This window comes from Dioszegia hungarica, assembly GCF_025882075.1.
Source record: "Dioszegia hungarica strain PDD-24b-2 chromosome Unknown MKK02contig_7, whole genome shotgun sequence".
Classification (NCBI taxonomy): domain Eukaryota; kingdom Fungi; phylum Basidiomycota; class Tremellomycetes; order Tremellales; family Bulleribasidiaceae; genus Dioszegia; species Dioszegia hungarica.
In genome coordinates this window covers 1338396-1360559 of record NW_026515769.1, presented here as the reverse complement: position 1 = coordinate 1360559, position 22164 = coordinate 1338396, and the positions used below count along the sequence as shown (strand labels likewise).

Here is a 22164-nt window from a genome sequence, read left to right as displayed (position 1 = left end):
CCCGCTGCTCTTTGTGTAAACGCCCAGTCTTCTTACCCAGAGCATCACAGCACTTTTCATCTCGTCTCAACACGGGATATCAGGGGAGTGGCAGGAACAGGGCTACTCGATAAGGAGTGCGACGCTCGGCCAAGTCAGACTTGCGACTCTTCCAGCTCATCGGTTCGCCGCCGGCTGCTTACAGAATATTTGTACGACAACACCCAGCTTGACCCGCTCGACGAGCCCGCAGCCCGCCGATTTTACCGCATACCTCGTACCTGCTGCTATATCCCGCTCACGTGTAGTGCCTCAGGCACAATCTCTGCAGTGAGTCATAGATCCCCTGCACCGAAATTTCTATATAACCTGGAGCTCTCACATTTCTGACCAGTCCAGGTCCTGAGTATCGCCATCATCGCCCAAAAGGCTGCACAACTGTAAAAATGTCGGAGCCACATTCATGGGTGGGTGATGACTGCTGCTACTGTTATAGATAGCTGACGACCAGGAGCCACATCAGCCAGGGTACTACCCTTACTACGCCAGCGGTCAGCAGGCCCATGGACGCACAGATACACCTGTCTCCCCCACCCTATCCGATCCCCAGTACAGTCGTGCCCTGGAATTGGGTCCATCCGACTACAGCCCTGGCGCCAGTAGCAATCCCCGCCGATACGCTCCCGACCCCGGTCTTTTCCCTCCCCCTCTGCCCATCCCACCCATCGCTCCGGACTCGAATGGCTTCGGTTCGTCGCTGGTGTCATTGGGTCCGGGTCCGAATAATGTCGCTCTACCCTCCTTTTCGCATACGTTCCAACAGGTGCATCACCAGCCCCCTCCACTTCAGTACTATACACCGCACTCCACGGTCAACGGCATGCAGCAGCCCTCACCACTCCATCCTGGGCCTCCTCACACGGCACATGGGTATCCAGACCACTCTCCACCCGCCTCAAGCTACGGTGGCTTCCCCTCGCAGGCCGCCACCCCTATCATGGCTGCTCCCCCGCTTCTCCCTGCGCCGGCCCCTCATCGTCCGTCATCGCAATATTATTACGAGGCGCCGCCTCGTATGCTAGCTCAGACTGGGCGCATGTCGAGCGCGCCTACCTATAGCGGAAGCCTCGCCGGTCACGCCTACTCGACCTCGCCATCGTCTTACCACCCATCCTCCTCCTCCCTCCATCAGCCCGCTCACGCTGCCACATACCCCGCTTTCTCTTCATCCTCGGCTCCCTCCGCGCCCATTCCACGTCCTCCTCCCATCATCACCGGTGTCCCATACCAGGTCAAGAAGGAACGCTCGAGTCTGAGCGACAACACGGCATACGGAGGCGGTGGCGGGGCGAGGAGGGCAGATATCTCGCCTACCGAGAGCATGCAGAGCTGGTCGGGCGAGCTGGACATTGACGACCGGGGAGAAGGCGGGAGCCAGCCCTGGGGTATGCCACAGGAGGAGTATCTCGCTCTGGCGCCTAAGGACAAGAAGCAAGTAAGGAACAGGTGAGTTCTCAACCCCTTCCCCACTTTCCCCACTTACGTGGCTGGACAGGTTTCAGAGTTGAGTCCCTCAACGTCATCACTGATCATCCAGGGTCGGCGCAAAGCGTTTCAGGGCAAGGCGGAAGGGTCAGTATCGAGCTCGGTTTACTGACTCATTCCGAGTTTAACGCTGACGGTCAGATTATGTCGCCACCCTCGAAGCATCCGTACGCCAACAAGGGGAAGAGCTGTCCACACTCCGGCAACAAGTCCGCTCTCAACGGATGGAAATCGACGACTACAGGCAGCAGCTCGGTCTACCGCTGGAGTCACCGTCGGTCGCATCCGTGATGCAGCAGGAGAAGAACGAGAGGGGTCTGGGGTTGATGGTGATGCAGGATGAGCAGGAGGGACAGGACGGTGGTTTCAGGCCGGAGGAGCAGAATGGGTCGTAATCACCATGGGATATGGATGGGGGATGGGAGGGGTACTGAGACTGAGACTTGCCGGTTGGACATCGTGGTGGCGGGTCGAACGGGGACGAGGTGTAGGGTGGAGCAAGTGGATCGTATCATGGACAATGAATGAGCAAGTAAGAAGTTTTGTATTTCGAGTATAGTCAGTCTAGTATATGCACCGTTTCGTCAGTCCCTGAATGGATTGCGGATGCTTTGGAGCCCAGTAGTGAGAAACCACTGGAGAGAAATGCGTCAGATGTACATGAGGCCGCTGATCTTCCAGTTTTGCCACCCACCTGGCGCCACTTGAGATGCCGTCACCGCCGACCGATGACTCATCAACAGAAAGATCAAGCCTTTTGACTTCTGCATCCTCACTCTGCTATATCATATTCTTCACGGACCCCATCTACTAACTCACTGATACCCGTCCAGTCCGTCGTGAGAGGGATATCGAGATATGTCCGGCAACAATGCCACAGCTGGTCCTAGCACAGCAGCCTCAGCCCTCACTCCGGCTCAAGCGCGCCAAGCGGCGCTCAACCGTGCAAAGGCCAAAGAGCGCCTCTCGCGAGTAGCAGACTCGACATCCGGCGCGGGCTCTTCCAGACAAGGGGGTCAAGGGAGGGGAGACAATCTTGTACATAAGCCAGCGGCGGGCCCGGCGACAAGCAGGAACGCGGTAGAGGGGCAAAAGGGGGAACCTGCGCCTTTGAGGCGAGATCCGGGCTTGGTGAGCGCACCCAGCTCCAGCTCTTCGTGGCCGACGAGGAGCAGCCTCTGCTGACACCGTTCCAGGGCAAATACTTTGAATACGATCTTTCGAAGTTGCATAACTCAAGAGGAGGGTTCTTGACGGAAGATGATCTGGGAGGGGAGCGGGTCAAATCGGTCGTCGAATTGGCCAGAGAGAAGGAGAGGGAGCGACGATTAGCAAGAGAAGGCGAAGAACCTAGTGAGTTGCTACTGCTTCGAGACGTGATTCAAGCGTGGACTGCTCGGGTGCTTTGGCTGACCTCTTCAGGTATATCTATCGATACGAGTCCTCGATGTAATGAGTGCAACTCGCTGGAAATTGATTATCAATTCTTGAAAATACGCCGATCTTCGCACGGATACATCAGACCAAGCTGACCATGGCAGATGTTCGACGTGCGAGTCTGTAAGACGTGCAAAGAGAAGATACCGGAGAAGTACTCGCTCTTGACCAAGACGGAGTGTAAAGAGGTCAGCTTGTCTTAGCCGTCTTGGACTGTCTGGACCAAGCTGACATTACAGGACTACCTCCTCACCGACCCAGAACTTCGAGACGAAGACCTCCTACCCCATCTTCTGCGTCCAAACCCCCACGCCTCCACCTATTCCAACATGATGCTATTCCTGCGAGAACAGGTCGAGAAGGTCGCGTGGGACAAGTGGGGCGGGGAGGAGGGGCTGGATAATGAGTGGAAGAGGAGAGAGGAGTTCAAGAAGAAGAAGAAGGAGGAGAAGTTTGAGCAGGGCTTGAAAGAGTGAGTCTCGGCTGCATGGCATCCGCAGGAAGTGGGCTATGAGCTGATTAGCAGTCTGCGGAAACGGACACGAAACAACGTCTTCCAACGGAGACAAGAAGCGGTACATGTACATGAGTTTGAGGATGTCGAGGAGGTGCAAGAGGAAGATGGGGAGACCAAGGCGCTGCAGCGGTGTCATGGGTGCGGGGCGGAACAGACGGTAGAGGTGTGGTGATCGGACCGGACTCTGGCGGATCTGCGGAGGGTTGTACGATATACAATCATGTTGGTCATATCCTTAAAGGCTTTACTGGACGGTAGCGGGGTGTATGATGTTCCCGGGGTAGGACGGCCACTGGACGAGCGTCTTAGCCTGCCTCAAGTCCTCGCTCTTAGCGTCGAGGAATGCTGGCCGATCCCCGCCACATGGCCAAATACCGGATATCGCCGCCTTGTCCCTCTCCCTCTTGCTGAGCTCTTTGCAGCGATACGTACTATGGTCCTCCTGCCTCCCTATCACATCTCTATATCTACCTCACCGCTATATCACGATGCCCGCACAAGACGTACCACGACCGTACCCTCTGATCGACTCGGACCCACACGCGGGACGGGTGATCCGGTACATGCGGAGCAGCGATTATGGGGTGTGGGCGGGCGCGACCGCTGCCGGACCGGGACTGCTGTATCTTTATGGTGAGATCCCCCCTAGGACAGGCGGGAGGAAGCACGGGGACGGAGCATATGATGGAAAGATGGATGGCGAAATGAGGATGCGGAGAATGAGATGGATCTGTAGGGAGGGAAAGAAACGCGGGAATGCCTTGCGGAAGCCGAAGGGCGACCGGAGCCGCTGTAGCGACTGAAATGAAGGATCGACGCTGATACCGTGATAGAAAAGGTAGACCCATCAAAGTACCGCCATGGTATCAACCCAGCCCTCCGCCTCACCACCTTCCTTGGTTTCGCCGCAGGTTTCATGCTCGCATATCAGCAATCTTCGTGTGAGTCTTTGTCCGCCCACTCTCCTGGGGCCGCATCTTTCCCCGCTGTTTCCTCAGAACACATTACTGACATCGTACAGTCAGACTCTGGGGTCTGAAGGAGAACCAAGCAGAAGTAGCGCGGGACAAGGTGGAGATGTCGGCCTTGGCCAAGGCGGGCAAACCGCTTTATGGCGAGACGGACATGAGCGACTATCTGCAGGGTGTTGCGGCTAGGAACTCTACGTGGAGTCAGCTCAAGCTGCACGCTATGCCTTGGTGAGTCATAGTGGAGCTCGAGATCGCTGCAGATTCGGGCGGAGGGGTGGGGGTCAAGGGGGCTATACGGTCGCAGAGGCATCGGTACGCGGAGCTGACACTTCAGGTTCAACTTGGTCAACCACAACCAGCACGGCGTCGATAACTCTAAATACACATCGGAAACATCTCAACAATCATCATAGATCCTCCTCGTCGCTCCGTAACTCCGACCTACTCTACCTTAGCATCATTACCCCTCGACACCTGCCGGCCTCCAGGTGGTCAGCCTACCCGCCTTTTCTGAGCTCTGGTGAATAATGTAAAATTGCAGCTTCGCCGTCGGTCCTTACTCATTTGCTGATGGGTCTCGGACCACCTTTAGGGGGGTACGGTCAAAGTGCCGAAGATGCCTGACAATCAGGCTGACCGTCAAGACGCACTTTCCCTATTGATGCTATAGATATTACATGCTTACTGAACAGAGTCATGCTACATGTTGGTATGATACCATTGGATCGCCTTCAGCCGTCCGCCGTCTGCCCTTGATTACTTCCCCTCTGCTGCTGACCTGTCCCCCGGATATCAGTCCAAGTCTTCCTCGGTATACGGTAATCTCGTTGACCGAGAGTCTCGTCCGCCGGCTGGAACAGACATGACTGGGATAGGCGGCGAGAGGGGCGGGAGCGTCTCGTCTGCTCCCCCTCCTGCTGCTGCCGCATCCATCGTTGGTGCCGACTTGGTATTAACAGCTGAACAGATCAGCTATGGCTTCTTTGCGGCACCGCCAAGCCCAAAAAGCTAGCTCACCCTCGGACCTGCAAGCAGGACAAGAATTACTCCCCTTCTCCAACCACTGGTCCACACACGCCTTATGGTACCCATGCCGACACACCAGCACCCTACACTCCTCTCCCTCCTCATAGTCCCCCAGACAGATCAAACACCGCTCCGTACAATTATCCAACACCTCTCCCTTCTCCCCCAACTCGGCCATTTGGGCCCCATCGACAATCTTGAGCCCGGCGCGCTCAATGTCCTCTTTCGATGCAGTGGGCGCCTTGGCGGGGCCTATGAGCTCCGAGATGAGCGCCATGTCCTCGTCGGATAATGGAGCGCCAGAGAGGAGCGCGGGGATACGCAGTACAGGATGGTTCGCGGGGTAGTTGCCTCCGATGACGTAGACGAGGTAGGTGTTGATTGGGTGGACAGGGGCGAGGGCGGGTCGGCGAGATAGGCGCGAGAGGAAACGGTCTCGGAAGGATCGGGGCGGAGAGGGGTCGGGTGCCGGCGAGGAGACGACGCGGGGGAGGGAGGGGCGATTGGAGTCGGCCGGTACTGAGGGTGCAGTGGGTGCAGGTGCAGAGGTGGACGGAGAGCCAGGCGCAGCTCCCGCACCCTCTTCGCCTTGTCCCTCAAACAGGCCAGGCTGATTGAAGATATCTTCCGGCCCGCCAGATTCATCCCGCTGGATACTCCGCACCCCTACAAAGATGCAGGGTACGATCGCGTTCGGATCTGGAGTGGGTGCCGTGGCGGTAGCTGATGATCCCCTCGTACCGCTGGGTCCCGCTTCTGCATTCGTGGAGGTCCCCGACGAACCGACGGCGGGCGAAGCGACCGCAGGCCCAAAGCTGATTGGCGGGAACAAATGGGCACGGAAGAAGTTGAGTTGTCGAGGCTGCCCATCCGTTCCTCCTGAGACGCCATACCGATCTGCCTGACCGCCTGGTGTGTTCTGACCCAGCTGAGCGTGGAAGACGGGAATTGCGGATGTGGTTGGCTCGGTGGTGGAATCCGAGTCTGACTCTGCCTCCACCTCCACCTCGGAGTCCGAAGACCAGGTCGAGTCCCCGTCGTCCTCTCCCGTCGTTTCGCCCGATTCAACCTCCTGCTCTTCCTGTTCCGGAGCAGCGCCCTGGGACGTCACCGGGTCCGGAACAGGATCCCCAGCCGCCTCAGCCGGTGTCTCCTCCTGCACCGTATCCGCCGCCCTCATCTCCCTCAATTCCGCCACCCCATCATCTGACCGCATCGAGCCGGCATACGCTCGAACGGCACCGACAAGATCCCCCTCCAGGCCCCTCAAGAACGCCTGGAACTCCGATCCCGCCGCCGCTCCCCCCTGTGACTCTGGAACCGTCACCGGCGGAAGTGCCAATCTCGACAGACCATTCGTCTCCGCCTCAGGTGCAGTCGCGCCCGGAACGGCAGGAGCGGTAGGTCGTCGCTCGCGCACCGCGTTCCGGAGATACTGGCCCAGAGCTTGCTCGATACCGTGCTGCGGTGCCCGGGCGGGTCGGAGGCGATTCAACAGACTATGGATGGCGCCGGTGAGACCTGTACGTGGCGCTGAGGCGGGTTCGGGTGTGGGCTCGGGGACGGCGAGGAGGGTGTTGGCGGTAGCTGCGGCTGCGACGCTGATGTATGAGCTTTATACACCCGCGACTAGGTGCGATGCAGCTCACGTGAGAAGCCCGCTGATCATCCTCGCCTGCTGATCCAGCGACGCGCCCTGTTCCCGCTCGATCTCTCGTCTCCGCATGAAGAGACTCCCATCGGATATCCGCCGTCCCATATTGGGCCGCCTCGGTGCTGGCCCCGCTGCGGCCGGACTCCCCGCTGGCGCCGATGATATGCCCTGTCCAGCTTCCGGTATCGACGCTCCAGCTGCTCCTCCCGGTGCCGCACTTCCTCCAGCCTGTACCTCCCCCAGGGTCGAAGACGTGATCCGCGTCTGCGCCAATCCCTGGATGACCAGCATAGCGCCCACAGGCACCCTACTCCTCGCCTCTTGCTGTACCCTCCTCCTCTCCCTCAACTCATCCAGTTCCGCCCGACTCCGCTCGAGGTCTTCCCGCGCATCGTCTAGCCGCGCTCGGAGCTGGTCCAGCTCAGCCCGGCGCGCGGCACTTCGGGCAGCTACGGCTTCTTCATCCGTCCCTGCCGTTCCTGCTGTGGCTGACTCCCAAATATCGTCGACTTCCCCGTCCCTCTCCTCCGTCCCCGCTTCTTCTTCCGCATCTATTATAGTAGCAGCAGCTCTGAGCAGGTCGGATACTGTAGGACTGGGTGGTGCGTCCGCGCCGGTAGGTAGAGATGGTGACGCCCTCGGCAGAGGGTCTGAGGGGTCATCCGCAGGATCCGCCGTGCCCGAGATACCGAGCATAGCGGTGAGTGTACCGGACATGGTCCGATCTGCGGCGGATGCGGGATTGGGGAGGGACATGTACCGATAGTGCGCCGGCCGGAAGGGGGTGGGTGCGGCCGCTTCGGACGCATTTGACGGACCGGCCGCCGCTGATGCAGACGGTGCTATCGGTACTGGTGGTATCGATGGACCAGCGACAGATGTGGGGAAGGGTGTAGGAGCGAAGGGGCTTGTTGAAGCCGAGGGTGTGAGCTGAGGCCGGGAAGGAAAGTAGGACGAATGCCTCGAGGTCGACGGATGAGGTTGTGGCTGAGTAAGTCCGACCGGTGGACCAGGGGTAGTAGCCACACTTGGGGTCGTCCAGCTCCCCACGTCTGGCATCGGCCCTTCCGTCTTCTTCAAGACCTGCATGACTTCGTCCTCGTCCCGCTCCTCGCTTGGTGTCTCCACCGCTGTGGGCGTAGAGACATCGGTCCGGGGAGTAGGAGCGATCGTTGATGGTGGTGAGACGATATGGCTGATCTTGCGCCTGGTGAAGGGTCGGGATGAGCGGCTGAAGGAGGACAGGCGGCGAGTGGGGGGTGGACGGGTAGGAGTGTCGCCGAAGGAAGGGGAGGACGGACGTGATGGAGTTGATTGGGTGCCGCCCATGGTCAAGGTTGGTGGCGATAGCTGCGGGAAGGGCCAGAGCTGTATTTCTCGGATCCCGATTATAAAGGATGACTGATGCTCTCAATCTGTAATAGGGCTGGAAGCAAGTGATATGGACTAGAGTGATGCGCAGAAGGAAGCTCAAGGAACAAGGACGATGGGTTGATGGTCGTGTGTCATCGCTTTGGCCGCTTCGGCCTCGGCTTGGTCTGGCCCCGGAGATGACGTTTCGTATGCTCATCCACCCACCACCTTGTTTGCACCATGCTTTGTGCCGCTCTACACCGCTCACAGATCGCCGGTGCCATCGCCCTCCTTCTTACGTGCGCTTCACGACTTCACTGAGCTCTCTACATGCATGCCAGCTAAAGACTCTACGCACCCGCCGAAGGGACGCACGGGCCTGGTTGACATGGGGCTCCACACACCTCAGCCGGACGAGGAATTTCCGTTAACGCCTGGCCTCAGCTTCGCATCGTTGACTCTCATCCTCTTCCCGACCTTTACATACTGAATCAATAGTCAAAGATGAGCGCTGCCACTGACAACAAGGGTCGGATCGCCAATGTCGACGCTACATTGACTAGCGTCATTGGCCAGCTCGAGACGGAAGCGAATGTGAAGAAGGTCAGTCCGTTCCGAGCTTCTTCTTCTGCCTCCTCCACGCGAAGTGGTGAAGACCAGGGTCGAGTCAGAAGATGACGGTTCTCGCGGCATCATCGCTCAGAGGCACATCAGCTAGTTCGCGAAGTCCTGCCGAACGGGCATAGCTGATACCTCCGCAGGCCATCCGCGAATCCCTCGAGCCCATCGAAGAATTCTCCCGATCCGCTCTGACCGAGCTCAACAAGCTTCACTCTGCTCCAGCCTCGGATCGTAAGTTTTCGAGCGCCTTCAAGACTACCATAGATGTCATCTGGCCTGCAGTAAACTGACGAGTTGCAGAAGCAGCGATCTGCGAACGATGCCTCGCAACAGTCGCCAAGGCCCAACCCCTCTGGGCGGACGTGAGCAAGTTGATCCCCAAGGGCGAGTTCTACCGGTACGTTTTCAAATGGTTGAGCCTGCAGATAGCAAGAGAAGCTTACACGCCAGCTACTCGTTCGCCATTGGCCCGCTGTGCCGGTCTTTTGTCACCTCGATAGCGTTCGCGCGGTTCATTCTGCACGATGAGCTCGTGCCTGCGTTTACTGCCGCCAACCTCATGGGACGTGAGCTGCCATTTTTCGTTATATGATGATGAGGAGGAGCTGACCGAGCGATAGTGGGAGGAGACGATACTGGAGAGCTACAGTTGACAGCGGACGATTACCTCCAGGGTGTCATCGGGATGGTGAATGAGCTGGTCAGTTACTCCAGGCAGTCTTATCCATCCGCCGCATCAGCTGACCCACCCAGCCTCGTTTGTCTATCAACGCCGTCACTGCCCAGAATTTTGCTCTGCCCGTCAAGATCGCCGCGTTCGTCAACGACGTGTTCCAGTCATACTCTCTGGTGAGTGCAGACTGCTGCCTTCGCTCTTCCCCTTTCAGCTACTGCCGCTCCATTGTCTCCCCAATCAGTAGCTGAGATTGTGTAGCTCAACCTCCGGAACGACCAGCTCCGACGGCGGTTCGATTCGCTCAAGTACGACTTGAAGCGGTGTGAGGATGTGGTGTACGATCTGACGTTGAGGGGATTGACGGCGGGTACTGCCGCCGAGGCAAACGGGGAGAAGACGAACGCCTGAAAGGTCGAAAAGTACGGCCGTCAGGCCTAGGCTTGAGGGTCACCGTAGAAGAGTAGAAGCATCTGTAGGGGAGAAGAAGAGACCGCGAATAGGTACCAGGCAGAGCTACGCAAGCGAAACCGAGATCCCGTATGTGATATGACACCTCATCAAGCCCAACTGCATGCCTTATGGTGCTCCTTAGATACCCTTATGCTTGATTCATCTGCGCCTCGATGTCCTCGTCCTCTCCCTCCACCTCCTGCTCCCCCTCTCCCGCATCCCCCAAAGCTTCAGCGCCCACCTTCCGCTTCTTCACTCCTGCACCACCCTTCGGTCTCCTCTGCCTCCTCTTGAACCACTCCTCCACATCCACACCTTGGCTCTTCAATCTCCCCAACATTTTGTTACTCATGCCCTCCAATTCTTCCCGGGTGTACACCTTCTTCTCATCAACCTCTATCTCGTCCTCGGCTTCGGCATCTTCCGCCTCCACCTGCTTTCCCTTCCCCTTGCCCTTCCCTTGCCCCTTCTTGCCCTTCCCACCGTCCACAGGCTCCGTAGACGGTCCAGCAAGTTCATCATCCTCCTCCATCCCCGCCCAGCGTGGCAGGAGCGGTAGAAGCGGATACAGCTGAAGCTTTGATACCTCCGACGCCGGGGCCGAGGCGTACTCGGACTGGAAGGAAGTGAGGACCGGATGCTCAGGAACGAGCGTCAAACCCTCGGCTGATATCTCGGCGATGACAAGTACAGTGGCCATCTTTGCTTGACACTCCGATGTGATGGAAGGCGGGACGAAGGCGGAGGATTGGGATCCGGCGGGAGGGTTTTGTTTGAGAATGCCCCAGGTTGAATCGAGGGAGATGACGACTTGGGTGTTGGAAGAAGAGGTGGAAGGGAGGATGGTGAAGTCGAGTAAAGGGAAGTCGAGGGGGAGGGTGGATATTGTGGGTGGGGGTGAGGTGGGGTCGAGGGGTAGTGCGAAGGAGTGAATAGCGGCGGCGCTGTGATGTCAGCTCTCATAGCTGGCTCGAAGCAGGTCACAATGGACAGATCCTTTTGCTCAACAAAAAGCTGGACTTACCCCTCGGAAAAGAACAGGACCAAGGTTTGCTCTCCGACATTGACCGTCCGGATCTTCTTGATACACACGCCTTGACCGGATGGCAGGGCGTACCCCTCGGGAGCAGCATAGAATGATCCCGCCGCCAGATCGGACTCTGGTGCCTCCGCCTGTCCGCTCGATCCCGGCTCGCCCCCAGCTTCCGCCTCCGCCTGTGCCGCGTTCCTCTTCCGCTTGACTCTGCGAAGATTACTCCTCGCTCTCCGATGTGGCAATACCGCCGGGTAGATATCCACCTTGCCCAACGCCTCTCCCGTCTCCCAATTCCATATCCGCATCCACTGCTCTCCGCCCGCCGAGATCAGCGTCGACGGTGATCCCTCGGGTACGTGCAAGGCCGAAATGAATCCGTCCGTTCCGAAGAGGTACCGCTCGATTATGTATGATTTGGGGAAGCGGGAGACGCGGATATGCTCATCCCTGTCCGACGTGATGATACTATTGCCGTCACATGAGAGGACGGCGGCGGTGAGGACCGATACGTGGCCGAGGAGGAGATCCGCATCGGGATTGAGGGTGGGATCGGAGTTGAGTGCGAGCGGAGCAGGACGGTCCCCGCTGACTGGCCGAGGAGTGAGCGGGTAGAGATACACATCTCCCACTTTGTCGCTGAGGACGATGTCCGGCTCGGCTCCAGCCGAAGAGAGGGAGAAGGACAGGTCGGAGCACTTCTTGCTCACTGGCCGTGAAGACAGGAGGGTGGGTGCTCCGCCCGTAGCGACCGAGTAGACGCGCAACAGCTTGTCATCTGACACAGTGGCGATATAGTCTCCGAGAGGGGAGATGGCGATGTGCCGGACGAGGGGGATGAGCTGGTCCCCTGCATTGTGAGATACGCCAGCGGTGGATGTGGAGGCGAGATTGTGCGTTGATGAGCCGGTGTGAATGAGTAGGGAGGGGCCCGAGGCTGCTACGAGCAGCGGCGAGGGCGAGGAGGATGAGGCGAGGGCTGTGATGGGTAGCGGTACGGGTATGCTTAGGTCTGCCATGGTGTTGTATAGGCAAAGGTGGAGGGATGTCCTGTCTTGCTCCTGACTTGAAGACAGGTCGACCAACTTTTCAGGTCACAAGAACGACCCTTGACCCAGTCGGTTATTCTCGGCGTTATAGCTCAAGGTAATTTCGGAATCAGATAATCAGGGGTCTTTGAACGCGTCGAGACGCGTCCAGACGCGAAATCTCTTCCCCACTTTCCTTCATCGCTTCATCCTCAACCTCAACTGACTGACACTCACCTGATACTCATACTGCCATGGTGAGCCTCCACAAGGCATTTTGCGGTTCGCTTAGCTGATCAGCCAGTCTTCACCAGGAATGCCCCTTCCCCCTTCTTCCCAGCCCCGGTCCAAGCGGCGTCATTCTCAGTCGTCCGAGGCACCACCGGCTGGTTCCTCACCCAACGGGGCAGGCCCCTCCAACGCTCGATCGCCTCTGGGGTCGTCGCCTCCCCCTTCGTCACCACCAGAGACAGTCCGAGGCTTCGACGATTTTGGAGATGAGGAGGATGTGGGCGATGATGAGGAGCGGGAAATGCGAGAGCGCGGGCGGAGAAGAGACCAGGCGGACGATGATGGGGATGACGATGGAGAGGATCTGTTCGGAGATGAGATGTTCGGGTGAGTAGGATGCTGGGGTGACGGACCCCGTGCTGATTGTACAGGGACTACGATTCGAACGCTGCGCTTGACACCTACTCCCAGGCGGACATCAATGATGACGAGGACGTTGGCGGGCTGACGGTCGCCCAGCGTCGACAGGCCGAAGAGGCGATGCGAAGACGGGATGCTGGACGTCCCAGCGGTCGAGCGAGGCGGAGGGAGAACATGCCGGCCTTCCTCGCGTCAGACGATGCGCCCGAGACGGGCGGGGATGGCTTGTTGGACGGGGTCAACGTCAGGCGGAGGCGGAGGCAGTATGACGAGCGGATGGAAGAGGACGATGTCGAAGAGGATGTGAGTGACCATCAGAAGTTGAAGAGTCCGTGCTGATCAGCAGGAAATGTCGCTTGAACATCTTGGCGATGTCAAGGCGGCGAGTATCGCTGAGTGGGTCTCGATCGAGGCGGTCAGGCGGGCGGTCCAGAAGCATTTCAGGAGTTTCTTGATGACCTATGTCGATGCCAGTGGGCAGTCGGTATATGGGCAGCGGATCAAGCATCTCGGAGAGAGTGAGTGTCAAGCTTTGGCAAATGAAGCGGAGCTGATATCCAGTCAACTCGGAATCCCTCGAAGTTTCCTTCCTGCACCTCGGTACCTCCCGACCTATTCTTGCCTACTTCCTCGCCAACTCCCCTCAACCCATGCTCGCGCTCTTCGATGAGGTCGCCCTGGAGGCGATTCTCCTTTACTACCCCTCATACGAAACGATCCACTCGGAGATCCACGTCCGTATCACCGAACTCCCCACCTCCCTCTCCCTGCGTGACCTCCGTCAAAACAACCTCAACTGCCTCGTCCGCGTCACTGGCGTCGTCACTCGTCGGTCCGGCGTCTTCCCTCAGCTCAAATACGTCAAGTTTGACTGTGGCAAGTGCGGTCATACCCTCGGTCCCTTCTTCCAGGACACCAACAAGGAACTCCGGATCTCGTTCTGCTCCAATTGCGAGGGCCGCGGGCCCTTCACCGTCAACTCGGAGCAGACGGTGTACCGGAACTACCAAAAGATGACTCTGCAAGAGTCGCCCGGGTCGGTTCCTGCCGGTCGTCTCCCTCGTCATCGGGAAGTCATCCTCCTCTGGGACCTCATCGACGTCGCCAAGCCCGGAGAGGAGATCGAGGTTACCGGTATTTACCGCAACAACTTTGATGCCTCGCTCAACACCAAGAATGGCTTCCCAGTCTTCTCTACCGTCCTCGAGGCCAACCACATTACCAAGAAGGAGGACCTCTTCGCCGCTGTGCGGCTCACAGAGGAGGATGAGAAGATCATCCGGACCATGGCCAAGGATGATCGGATCACCAAGCGGATCATCAAGTCGATCGCGCCCAGTATCTACGGGCACGACGATATCAAGACAGCGCTGGCGCTGAGTCTTTTCGGCGGTGTCGCCAAGGATATCAACCGGAAACATCGGATTCGAGGGGATATCAACGTCCTCTTGCTCGGAGATCCGGGTACAGCCAAATCCCAATTCCTCAAATACGTCGAGAAGACCGCCAATCGGGCCGTCTTCACTACCGGTCAAGGAGCGTCCGCGGTCGGTCTCACCGCCTCGGTTCGGAAAGACCCCATGACCCGTGAATGGACGCTCGAGGGTGGTGCCCTCGTTCTCGCGGATAAGGGCCACTGCCTTATCGACGAGTTTGACAAGATGAACGACGCGGACCGGACATCCATCCACGAGGCGATGGAGCAGCAGTCCATCTCCATCTCCAAGGCCGGTATCGTCACCTCCCTTCAGGCCCGGTGTGCCATCATCGCCGCCGCCAACCCTATTCGAGGGCGGTACAACCCCACTATCCCCTTCCAGCAGAACGTCGAGCTCACCGAGCCCATCTTGTCCCGGTTCGACGTGCTCTGCGTCGTCAAGGACGCGGTCGATCCGGTACAGGATGAAATGCTCGCGCGTTTCGTGGTGGGCAGTCACCTCCGGAGTCATCCCAACTTCAATCCGGAGGAGGACGAGGTCAGCGTGTCTACTACTGTCGATGCCGATGTAAGTCTGTTGTCTTTGCTTTCTCGGGTCAAGCTGATGGCCAGATCATCCCGCAAGACCTCCTCCGCAAGTACATCATGTACTCGAAAGAGCACATCCGGCCCAAGCTGCACCAGCTCGACCAGGACAAGCTCGCTCGGCTGTACTCGGACCTTCGGCGCGAATCACTCGCGACGGGCTCGTTCCCCATCACGGTCCGTCATCTTGAGAGTATGATCAGAATGTCGGAGGCGTCGGCCAAGATGAATCTGAGGGAGTATGTGCGGGCGGATGATATCGATCTGGCGATTCAAGTGACGGTGGGGAGCTTTGTCGGGGCGCAGAAGATCAGCGTCAAGAAGACTTTGGAGAGGGTGAGTGCTTCTCTATCTCTTTCTCCGGTGTCACAGGAAGAGGCGACGAGGATGAGGAGTGACTGCGCGGCGATAGTACTGAGGTACTTGTAATGCTAATGGGGATTTACACAAGCGGATGAGGGAAGAAGAGATGGATGTGGCCAGCGATGTGAAGAAGCAGTCGCGGTCAGGGATCAGGCTTCCGGGGGTGTGGGAATGAGGATTGTGAGCTGACAGCATCAGGGCTTCCGGAAGTACGTACACCAAGCCAAAGATAACGAAGAACTCCTCGCTTTCCTCCTCGGCCAACTCGTCAAGGACAAGTCTCAACTGTATCGGCACGGCCGAGGCGTCAACCCCGATTCCGTCCAAGTCCGGGTCAGCCAGCTCGAGGCGCGCGCAAAAGAGCTGGAGATTTACGATGTGGGGCCGTTCATCAAGGGAAGGCTGTTTAGGGCGAATGGGTACAAGATTGTGGGTGAGGGTGCGGATAGGGCGGTGGAGAAGGTGTTTAATGTACCTGGGGCGCAGGATGAGCTGTAGGCGGCGGCCTCGTGGGAGTGGTCGTGCTCTTGGGATTGGGGAGATTGCGGTGTAGGTGATGGGTTGGGAAGGGAAGGGGGGAGTAAGGGAAATCAGGGGATGATCTGTTTTTGGGACCTAGCCTTTTGTATAGTGTAGCTACTGCGATCCGATAGAAAATGGTCTGTAGGCTTACTGATTGCCAGCATTGACGCCCCCTCCCTCACGTCGTCAGAGATATGAGGCTGCATGCGCACTCCTGAGTACATCGTAGCTGATAGTGCTCACGTACGCTAATTTGGCTTTGAGTCAGGTCTACCTCAGCCCTTGACGTCAGGTATTAAGGAAGTGGCGATAAATCCACCTTACATAGTCCTCACATTTCTGCCGCTTCATTCGCAGCCTCGAGTCCGGAGCGCAAGTGAGACTTGGCCTAGTACTGATGACGATGACGTGCTGATACCTCATGTCAATTTGTGGAGCTTGACGATTGCATCCTTTGACATAGCACAGCCACAGCACTATCTGACGTGTACAGGTCTACGCTCCTGGAAGGCGTTGGCATCATGCAGTTTCACCTTCACTCGCGCCCGCCATTTGCCGCTGGACAAAGGGTGGTGGCGGTTCCAGAGACCGCCTGGTTCACCACATATATTCTCGATCAGCTTACAACACTGCACTACACCTTTATCTCTCGCTGATCTCTATATCTGCCTCATATCTTTAATCTATCATGTCCATCTTAAGCGCGCTCGAATTGCCTCACACCCACCACGTCAGCGTCAACGAAGTCGCGAAGGACACCGGCGACATACGGGCTGCACACTGCACATTTCACTACATCGACGGCACCGGAAGTACTCTCCCCATGGGCCTGGAGGCTTGGGTGACCGGTGCTATTGGCAACACCTCTTCAAGCCTCGATACCATGCTGCGAGATCAGCAGACCAAGTTTGGCGATGCGTGCATCGTCTGTGCAATCGCAGATGGGAGCATGGGACAGGGAAGCCTGACGCTCCGCTGGAACCTACGAACCCCTTCATCGGATTGTTTCCGGGCAGGTGATGCTCCCAGTGCGATCCTCGACTGCGATTGCGGCACTCACGCGGACGGTCATCGTCTAGAAATCAAGTCGGGCAATTTCAAGATTGCCGACCCTCTGCCACCCGTCTCGGCTTACAAGATCACCGCTATCAGACCGAAGAAGACTGGAGGTCAGCCGTTCGACACCTTCGTATCTTCCCTTCTACTCACCCGAGACGAAGATGACGGGTGGGAGGCGCTCTTTGAGGGCTCCATCAACGACCTTCCATCCGCAACCACAAGCTGCATCGTCGATCTGCTCCACAGGTACCCAGTGGCGTATCGCGACATCTACAAGCCAAGGACGAGCCTCGAGTCGGCCACCCCGTCACGTAATGGGTCGACATCATCGCCCAGCTCTACCGAGTCAAAGGCAAATGTGGTGATGGCAGATCGAGGGAAGGTGAGACAGAGTCTGCAGACGCTCGCCCTTCCCAGCTCACTCGGCCGCCGGGATGGACTCTGCTCGCCCCGTTACCAGGACAGTACTTTCAAGGATCTGCTCGCGGGCGGCAAAGGCCCGGGGACGTACGGCGATATTTGGGTGGCGAGTCTGGAGACTCTGACTGTGGCAGATCTGGTGACTGTGGCAGACCTGTAAAGTGGTAGCGAAAAGCTCATCCTGACTATTGAAGTACCCTTGAGCACATATCCATTAGTCACTGATGAACATCCGCTGATGTGTCTGGGGAGCTGCCGACTGTGACATCGGCTGATAGACTCTTGGTCATACCTCGTTCCCCGGTCCCGTTCGCGCCCTGTCGTTTGCCGGGCTGGACTCCTCTTCTCGGGCAGCTCTCGCGGCATAAAGGGGGAGTATGCTGACGTGCGCAGACTCAATACAAGGACTTCCCCTTTGTGTAGCCTCTTGAACGAAGACGATTTGGGGGGACCAGCTGGGGTCACAAGCGCCAAGCGGAGTTTACGCGATCGCACAGGTACCCTCGTCTCCCTGGGGCGCGAGCTATCCTTTGTTATCTCTTATTTGACTCAAGCGCAGTTCTGGCTAGCAGGCGCCTTCGGAAGAAGGCAAGCACGTCAATTCAGCTCCGTCTTGACCCGGCCGGCCTTCGTCGAAGGCAAGCACGTATGTCATCCTGCTCATTGACTCGCCACTCGCCGTCTGCGACTGAATAGAGGGTGACTAGGAAGGCGCAGGCTGTGGAGCACGTCATATATGACATATCTAAGCACAGCCAGGCTCGCCGTCCTTCTGCTTTCCCCCTCGTATCCCAGCACACAACACACAATGTCCGAATTCCGACTACCATGCCTCGACAATGTCTCTGCTGTCCACGTTTTCGACGTCGACCAGCCTGCTATGGACGCGGACGTCCTGGCCGACATATGCACGTTCTACAAGATCGACGACGAGGGGAAACATCCCATGAACCTGACAGCGTGGGTCACTGGCGTCCCCGGAAGCACAGCCTCAGGCCTCCAAGCCATGCTGAACGCGGATCAACAGACCGGTTTCAGAGAAGAGGGATGCCTCCTCTGCTCCCTCGACTGCGGTACCTACCGTTGGGATCTTCGGTCGCAGCTGGAGAGTTTCCAACCAGCTCCAGGCGCAGAGCTCAGATCTACCATCAATCCATGCAACACTCACGGCGTCGACCACCACCTTTTCTGGCGAAGAGGATCGTACCGTTTGAACAACCATCTCCCGCCCGTTCCCGCTGCCACAATGACAACCGGGAAACTGGTGTCCCTGAATTGGCGACAGGGCGTCTGCAAGGTGATCACTACCCTCGTCCTGAGCCGACTGCCGGGCGATCTTGACGAAGTCACCGTCTTCGATGAGACCATCATGAGGCTGGACCCTGGTACCTGCATTGTGGAGCACCTTGCCCAATTCCCACTTGTCTACCGAGATTTCTGCCAGCCAGACAGCGAGTCAGCCTCCCCGGACTCAGGTGCCAATACTGCCGAACCGATTGCCCGCAACATGAAACGCGATGAGGTCTCGCTTGGTCTTTGGCATTCCTCCTTGCCCGACACTACCAACTGCCACAGGGGACACACCGTCTGCCCGCTTGATCGATGCGTGAGCACCGTCGATGATCTCAGATCAGGCAGCGAAGGGAGGTACGTCGTCATCTGGGGACCGCACCAGGATGCCTGGGTACCCACAGAGGCAGCGTCAATCTACTGGAGTATGCCGACCCCGGCCTTTGCGTGAGGTGGAAGACCGAGATTGGATTGCAGTGGCGGGTAAACTCGGTTTATATAGACCGCCCAGCTGGAAGATGAGTGACATTTGGAAGCATATCTCGTTGAGATGAGCATCGTGAGGGGCCGTCGAAGGCGCCGTGAATTGTGGCTTCATGTGAACGGACATCGGGGTAGGACGAAAGACGCGGCGCTCGTCGATGCGTCGATAGTCGTTGCATATTGTTGCAATCGCGACCTCATCAGTGATCAGCCGCTCCCTCGACCGTCAGTAGGATGTCAGCATTTGGACCCGATGCACGCCAGGTAGGGCTGTCATTCGATACCGCAACATGTCTGAGACGACATGTCTACTTGGTCGATTGACCCTCAGGATCAGCCTGCACAGGGAGAAGGGTGTAGCTGTCCGTCCGACTTCCCTGATCACGTCAGTCGAGCTCAGCTGAGGGAAAGTAGATATACGTACATCTATCTCTCCTTCTTCCTCCTTCCTTTTTTCGGAGATCTGGGCCATGAGCGGCTGCCGATCATCAAGCTCAAGGGTATGACTCACGACCGCCCATACTCCGGAGATCAGGATAGCGCCCATGCCCAAAACCTGCAGTACATTCGGTATCGTCCCAACTGCGAGACACTGGACGAGCAGAGACATCGGGATCTGCGAGTCAATCGACGTGTCCGAGGGGTGTCCTGCCCTGCGACGTACCTGGGCGTACGATATGACCGACATGATCCCGCCTGTCTCCATCTGCATCGCCTTGACGAACGCTAATTGTGCAACTAGCCCTATGCCCTAGCGATCAGCATATGTTTGAGGTCCTCAAATCGCTAGCATGACTTACAGCTACTACCGCAAGCTCAAAATACACCAATGAGGTCGTCGGCCATGTGAAGCTTTCGCCTGCGACCAACATGAAGCTGAGAATCAGCCAGGGATGCGCTACTTGGGAAGCTCAAGAACCAACCATGGACCAACCAGGACACAGGTGGTCGCATACCCCAGCATCATGATCGAGGGATTGGGACCGGCACCTATAGCGCGCAAGACGACCACTGAAGTGAATCAGCTGGACCCTCAGCATTGAGGCAATCTACTCACTCTCGAGCGTATCGACAATGAAACATGCTAGACAGAGGAGGAAGCCAGAGACCCTGGTCCCCGCATCGCCCGAGACTGGGTCCCCGAATAGGAAGGGAGGTTGGACAATGAGGGCTACAGCGATAGTGGATATGCCTGCGATCAGTTCGGGACACCAGCGGGGAGCTCGGAAGGACACACCTGCTGCGAGCTGCAATCGCCATCCGAATGCCTCCTTCAGCAAGATCCAGCACAAGAATCCGATAAGAAACGCCCGAGTCATGAAGACGCTGACGAACTCAGAGAGCGGGATCCGACTGAGCGCGGCGTACATCAGGCAAAGCTCCACACTGGTCAAGAAAGACCGCAGCCAGATCAGGCGAGCTGCTAGAGCTGGGTTTCGTACTAAGAGGGTCTCCGGCTCGGCTGCTATCGCTTCCTTGTGCTGGAATGGGCGAGACCGCGGATCGAGCTGATCCAAGAGAGCGGGCTGGCGAAAGATGATGTATATCGCAATGAAGGGGAGAGTAAGGAGCTGGTCTTCAGCTGCAGCCTTTTCGATAATGACGTTCAAGAACTCACCATACGACTGAAAGCCACCTGACCAGGTGCGAGACCGTGCTGGGTGCAGCTCTGCGCCGCGGCATCCATCAAAGTGAAGCCGAGATTGGCTAGGACGGCAATGAGCGGTCCGGCATAACGTTGGATCGAGTCGAGCATGTCAGAGCGAGTGAGTGTACGTGTAGAGCAAGGACTGATTAGTGCCTATGCTGTACGATAGAGGATAGAAAGGAAGCTCTTTGCCGCTGCTTGGGGTTCCTCCTCCGGAATGAGGGGTGGCTCGTCCACACAGCTGTGTGCTCGAGTGTGTAGATCAGATCTCAGCCGCCCGCGGAGTGAGCAATGGCGCTCGAGAAAGTCAAGCAGCTCCAAGAACTTGAAGTCGGTGTCGACGCCCGGCCGAGGGAAGTGGATCATGGGCGATCAGCCAGCATATACGCGTGTATGAAACAACGGGATAAGAGGGAAAGATGTGTGCGCTGGTCGATGTAGCGCGTGGCCGTCAGGAATCTACCTATAATGCCGCATATCTCCGTGACGGGCGCGGAATACTACTGGTATACCAGCCTACCAGGTACCGAAAATATTACCAGCAGTACCAGCTGGCCTTGCACATATGCTTGGTCCAGATTATTCTGAGCTGCGTTGGGTCTGCTGGTCCGCGTGAGAGTGCCACGGCGGGGCGCCCAGGTGCAACGTCGTCATCGTAGGGTCTCACTGAAACGGGCTTGCCCGGACTGACTGGCTGATCGCACATCCTTTGACTTCCTGGCTGCTGAGGCTCAGAGGGTACTGCGAGCGGAGTTGAACGACCCCCGAGGAAGAGGTGGGAGGGGTCGTTCCCCCTGCTCGCCGCTAGCAGGTTTCGTCATTCGCCACTTATCCCACTTATCCCCGACCCGCTGGCTGTACAGACCCTCCGTCTCTACAACTCACAGCACTCACAATCATGGATGACCTGAACCCCCAACCGGTCGACTACTACCCCAACAGTCCGGGTGGTGGTTTCTCCTCAAGCGCTCCTTCATACTTGCAATACCTTCACACTGTCATTGACGAAAGACTCGCAGCGCAGCTGCCCCCGCCGCAGCTCGCTTTCCCGTGATCTCGTCGTTCAGCCCGCCACTCGCTCTTGCCCCGCTTCACCATACTCTCACTTGTTGCCGTGTCTACGACGACAATACGTACGTGGTCTCTCACACCTTCTCGATCGAGCAAGGCAGTGCCCAACTGGGAGACGGGACCACAGCCGACGCAGCAAAGGTGACGATCGCGACGTACTCGCCTTCCCTCGACGGTATGCCGGTGGACCATAACCGGAACATCTGGGTTCTGGGAGACACGGAGGTCCTGGGTACCAACACCATCCGCAAATTTTCAGACGCTCTACATGACGATCAGAGATGCTGGATGTGCTGTATGCGCACTGACACTGGACGATCAGGTCTGGCGATTCCAAGAAGCCT

The 22164-nt window shown here is 57.7% G+C and overlaps 9 protein-coding genes across 9 annotated transcripts; 6 read left to right on the top strand and 3 right to left on the bottom strand.

Moving 5' to 3' along the window:
• Positions 1 to 425: 425 nt before the first annotated feature.
• MKK02DRAFT_32497 (uncharacterized protein) lies at positions 426 to 1919 on the top strand (the record flags this gene model as incomplete). Its single annotated transcript, XM_053088516.1, has 4 exons — positions 426 to 446; positions 491 to 1485; positions 1577 to 1611; positions 1666 to 1919. The coding sequence occupies 4 exons, from the start codon at positions 426 to 428 to the stop codon at positions 1917 to 1919; spliced, it is 1305 nt and encodes a 434-aa protein (XP_052947489.1).
• A 463-nt stretch (positions 1920 to 2382) lies between these two features.
• MKK02DRAFT_43639 (putative DNA repair protein RAD14) lies at positions 2383 to 3650 on the top strand (the record flags this gene model as incomplete). Its single annotated transcript, XM_053092533.1, has 5 exons — positions 2383 to 2655; positions 2721 to 2924; positions 3066 to 3149; positions 3201 to 3433; positions 3488 to 3650. The coding sequence occupies 5 exons, from the start codon at positions 2383 to 2385 to the stop codon at positions 3648 to 3650; spliced, it is 957 nt and encodes a 318-aa protein (XP_052947488.1).
• A 316-nt stretch (positions 3651 to 3966) lies between these two features.
• MKK02DRAFT_23961 (NADH-ubiquinone oxidoreductase complex I, 21 kDa subunit-domain-containing protein) lies at positions 3967 to 4862 on the top strand (the record flags this gene model as incomplete). Its single annotated transcript, XM_053086816.1, has 4 exons — positions 3967 to 4111; positions 4312 to 4419; positions 4500 to 4677; positions 4784 to 4862. The coding sequence occupies 4 exons, from the start codon at positions 3967 to 3969 to the stop codon at positions 4860 to 4862; spliced, it is 510 nt and encodes a 169-aa protein (XP_052947487.1).
• Positions 4863 to 5467: 605 nt separating this feature from the next.
• MKK02DRAFT_7529 (uncharacterized protein) lies at positions 5468 to 7549 on the bottom strand (the record flags this gene model as incomplete). Its single annotated transcript, XM_053093693.1, has 3 exons — positions 5468 to 6556; positions 6674 to 7076; positions 7125 to 7549. Coding segments are annotated over 3 exons (1917 nt in total), but the record flags the coding sequence as incomplete, so codon positions are not given.
• A 1437-nt stretch (positions 7550 to 8986) lies between these two features.
• MKK02DRAFT_43636 (Translin) lies at positions 8987 to 10187 on the top strand (the record flags this gene model as incomplete). The annotated part of the gene is made up of 7 exons (XM_053092532.1): positions 8987 to 9085; positions 9244 to 9334; positions 9404 to 9500; positions 9554 to 9669; positions 9724 to 9803; positions 9857 to 9952; positions 10038 to 10187. The coding sequence occupies 7 exons, from the start codon at positions 8987 to 8989 to the stop codon at positions 10185 to 10187; spliced, it is 729 nt and encodes a 242-aa protein (XP_052947485.1).
• Positions 10188 to 10377: 190 nt separating this feature from the next.
• Positions 10378 to 12281, bottom strand: MKK02DRAFT_24435 (guanine-N(7)--methyltransferase subunit TRM82; the record flags this gene model as incomplete). The annotated part of the gene is made up of 3 exons (XM_053086897.1): positions 10378 to 10611; positions 10663 to 11173; positions 11254 to 12281. The coding sequence occupies 3 exons, from the start codon at positions 12279 to 12281 to the stop codon at positions 10378 to 10380; spliced, it is 1773 nt and encodes a 590-aa protein (XP_052947484.1).
• Positions 12282 to 12606: 325 nt separating this feature from the next.
• MKK02DRAFT_23796 (MCM2/3/5 family-domain-containing protein) lies at positions 12607 to 15825 on the top strand (the record flags this gene model as incomplete). The annotated part of the gene is made up of 6 exons (XM_053086785.1): positions 12607 to 12908; positions 12953 to 13244; positions 13285 to 13459; positions 13503 to 14947; positions 14992 to 15300; positions 15526 to 15825. 6 exons carry the CDS (start codon positions 12607 to 12609, stop codon positions 15823 to 15825), a joined length of 2823 nt encoding a protein of 940 aa, XP_052947483.1.
• Positions 15826 to 16537: 712 nt separating this feature from the next.
• On the top strand, positions 16538 to 18669 carry MKK02DRAFT_32492 (uncharacterized protein; the record flags this gene model as incomplete). Its single annotated transcript, XM_053088515.1, has 3 exons — positions 16538 to 17484; positions 17722 to 17974; positions 18025 to 18669. The coding sequence occupies 3 exons, from the start codon at positions 16538 to 16540 to the stop codon at positions 18667 to 18669; spliced, it is 1845 nt and encodes a 614-aa protein (XP_052947482.1).
• A 740-nt stretch (positions 18670 to 19409) lies between these two features.
• On the bottom strand, positions 19410 to 20857 carry MKK02DRAFT_32491 (uncharacterized protein; the record flags this gene model as incomplete). Its single annotated transcript, XM_053088514.1, has 9 exons — positions 19410 to 19478; positions 19526 to 19579; positions 19613 to 19717; positions 19766 to 19852; positions 19902 to 19977; positions 20025 to 20112; positions 20159 to 20293; positions 20339 to 20672; positions 20720 to 20857. 9 exons carry the CDS (start codon positions 20855 to 20857, stop codon positions 19410 to 19412), a joined length of 1086 nt encoding a protein of 361 aa, XP_052947481.1.
• Between the last annotated feature and the right edge of the window lie 1307 nt (positions 20858 to 22164).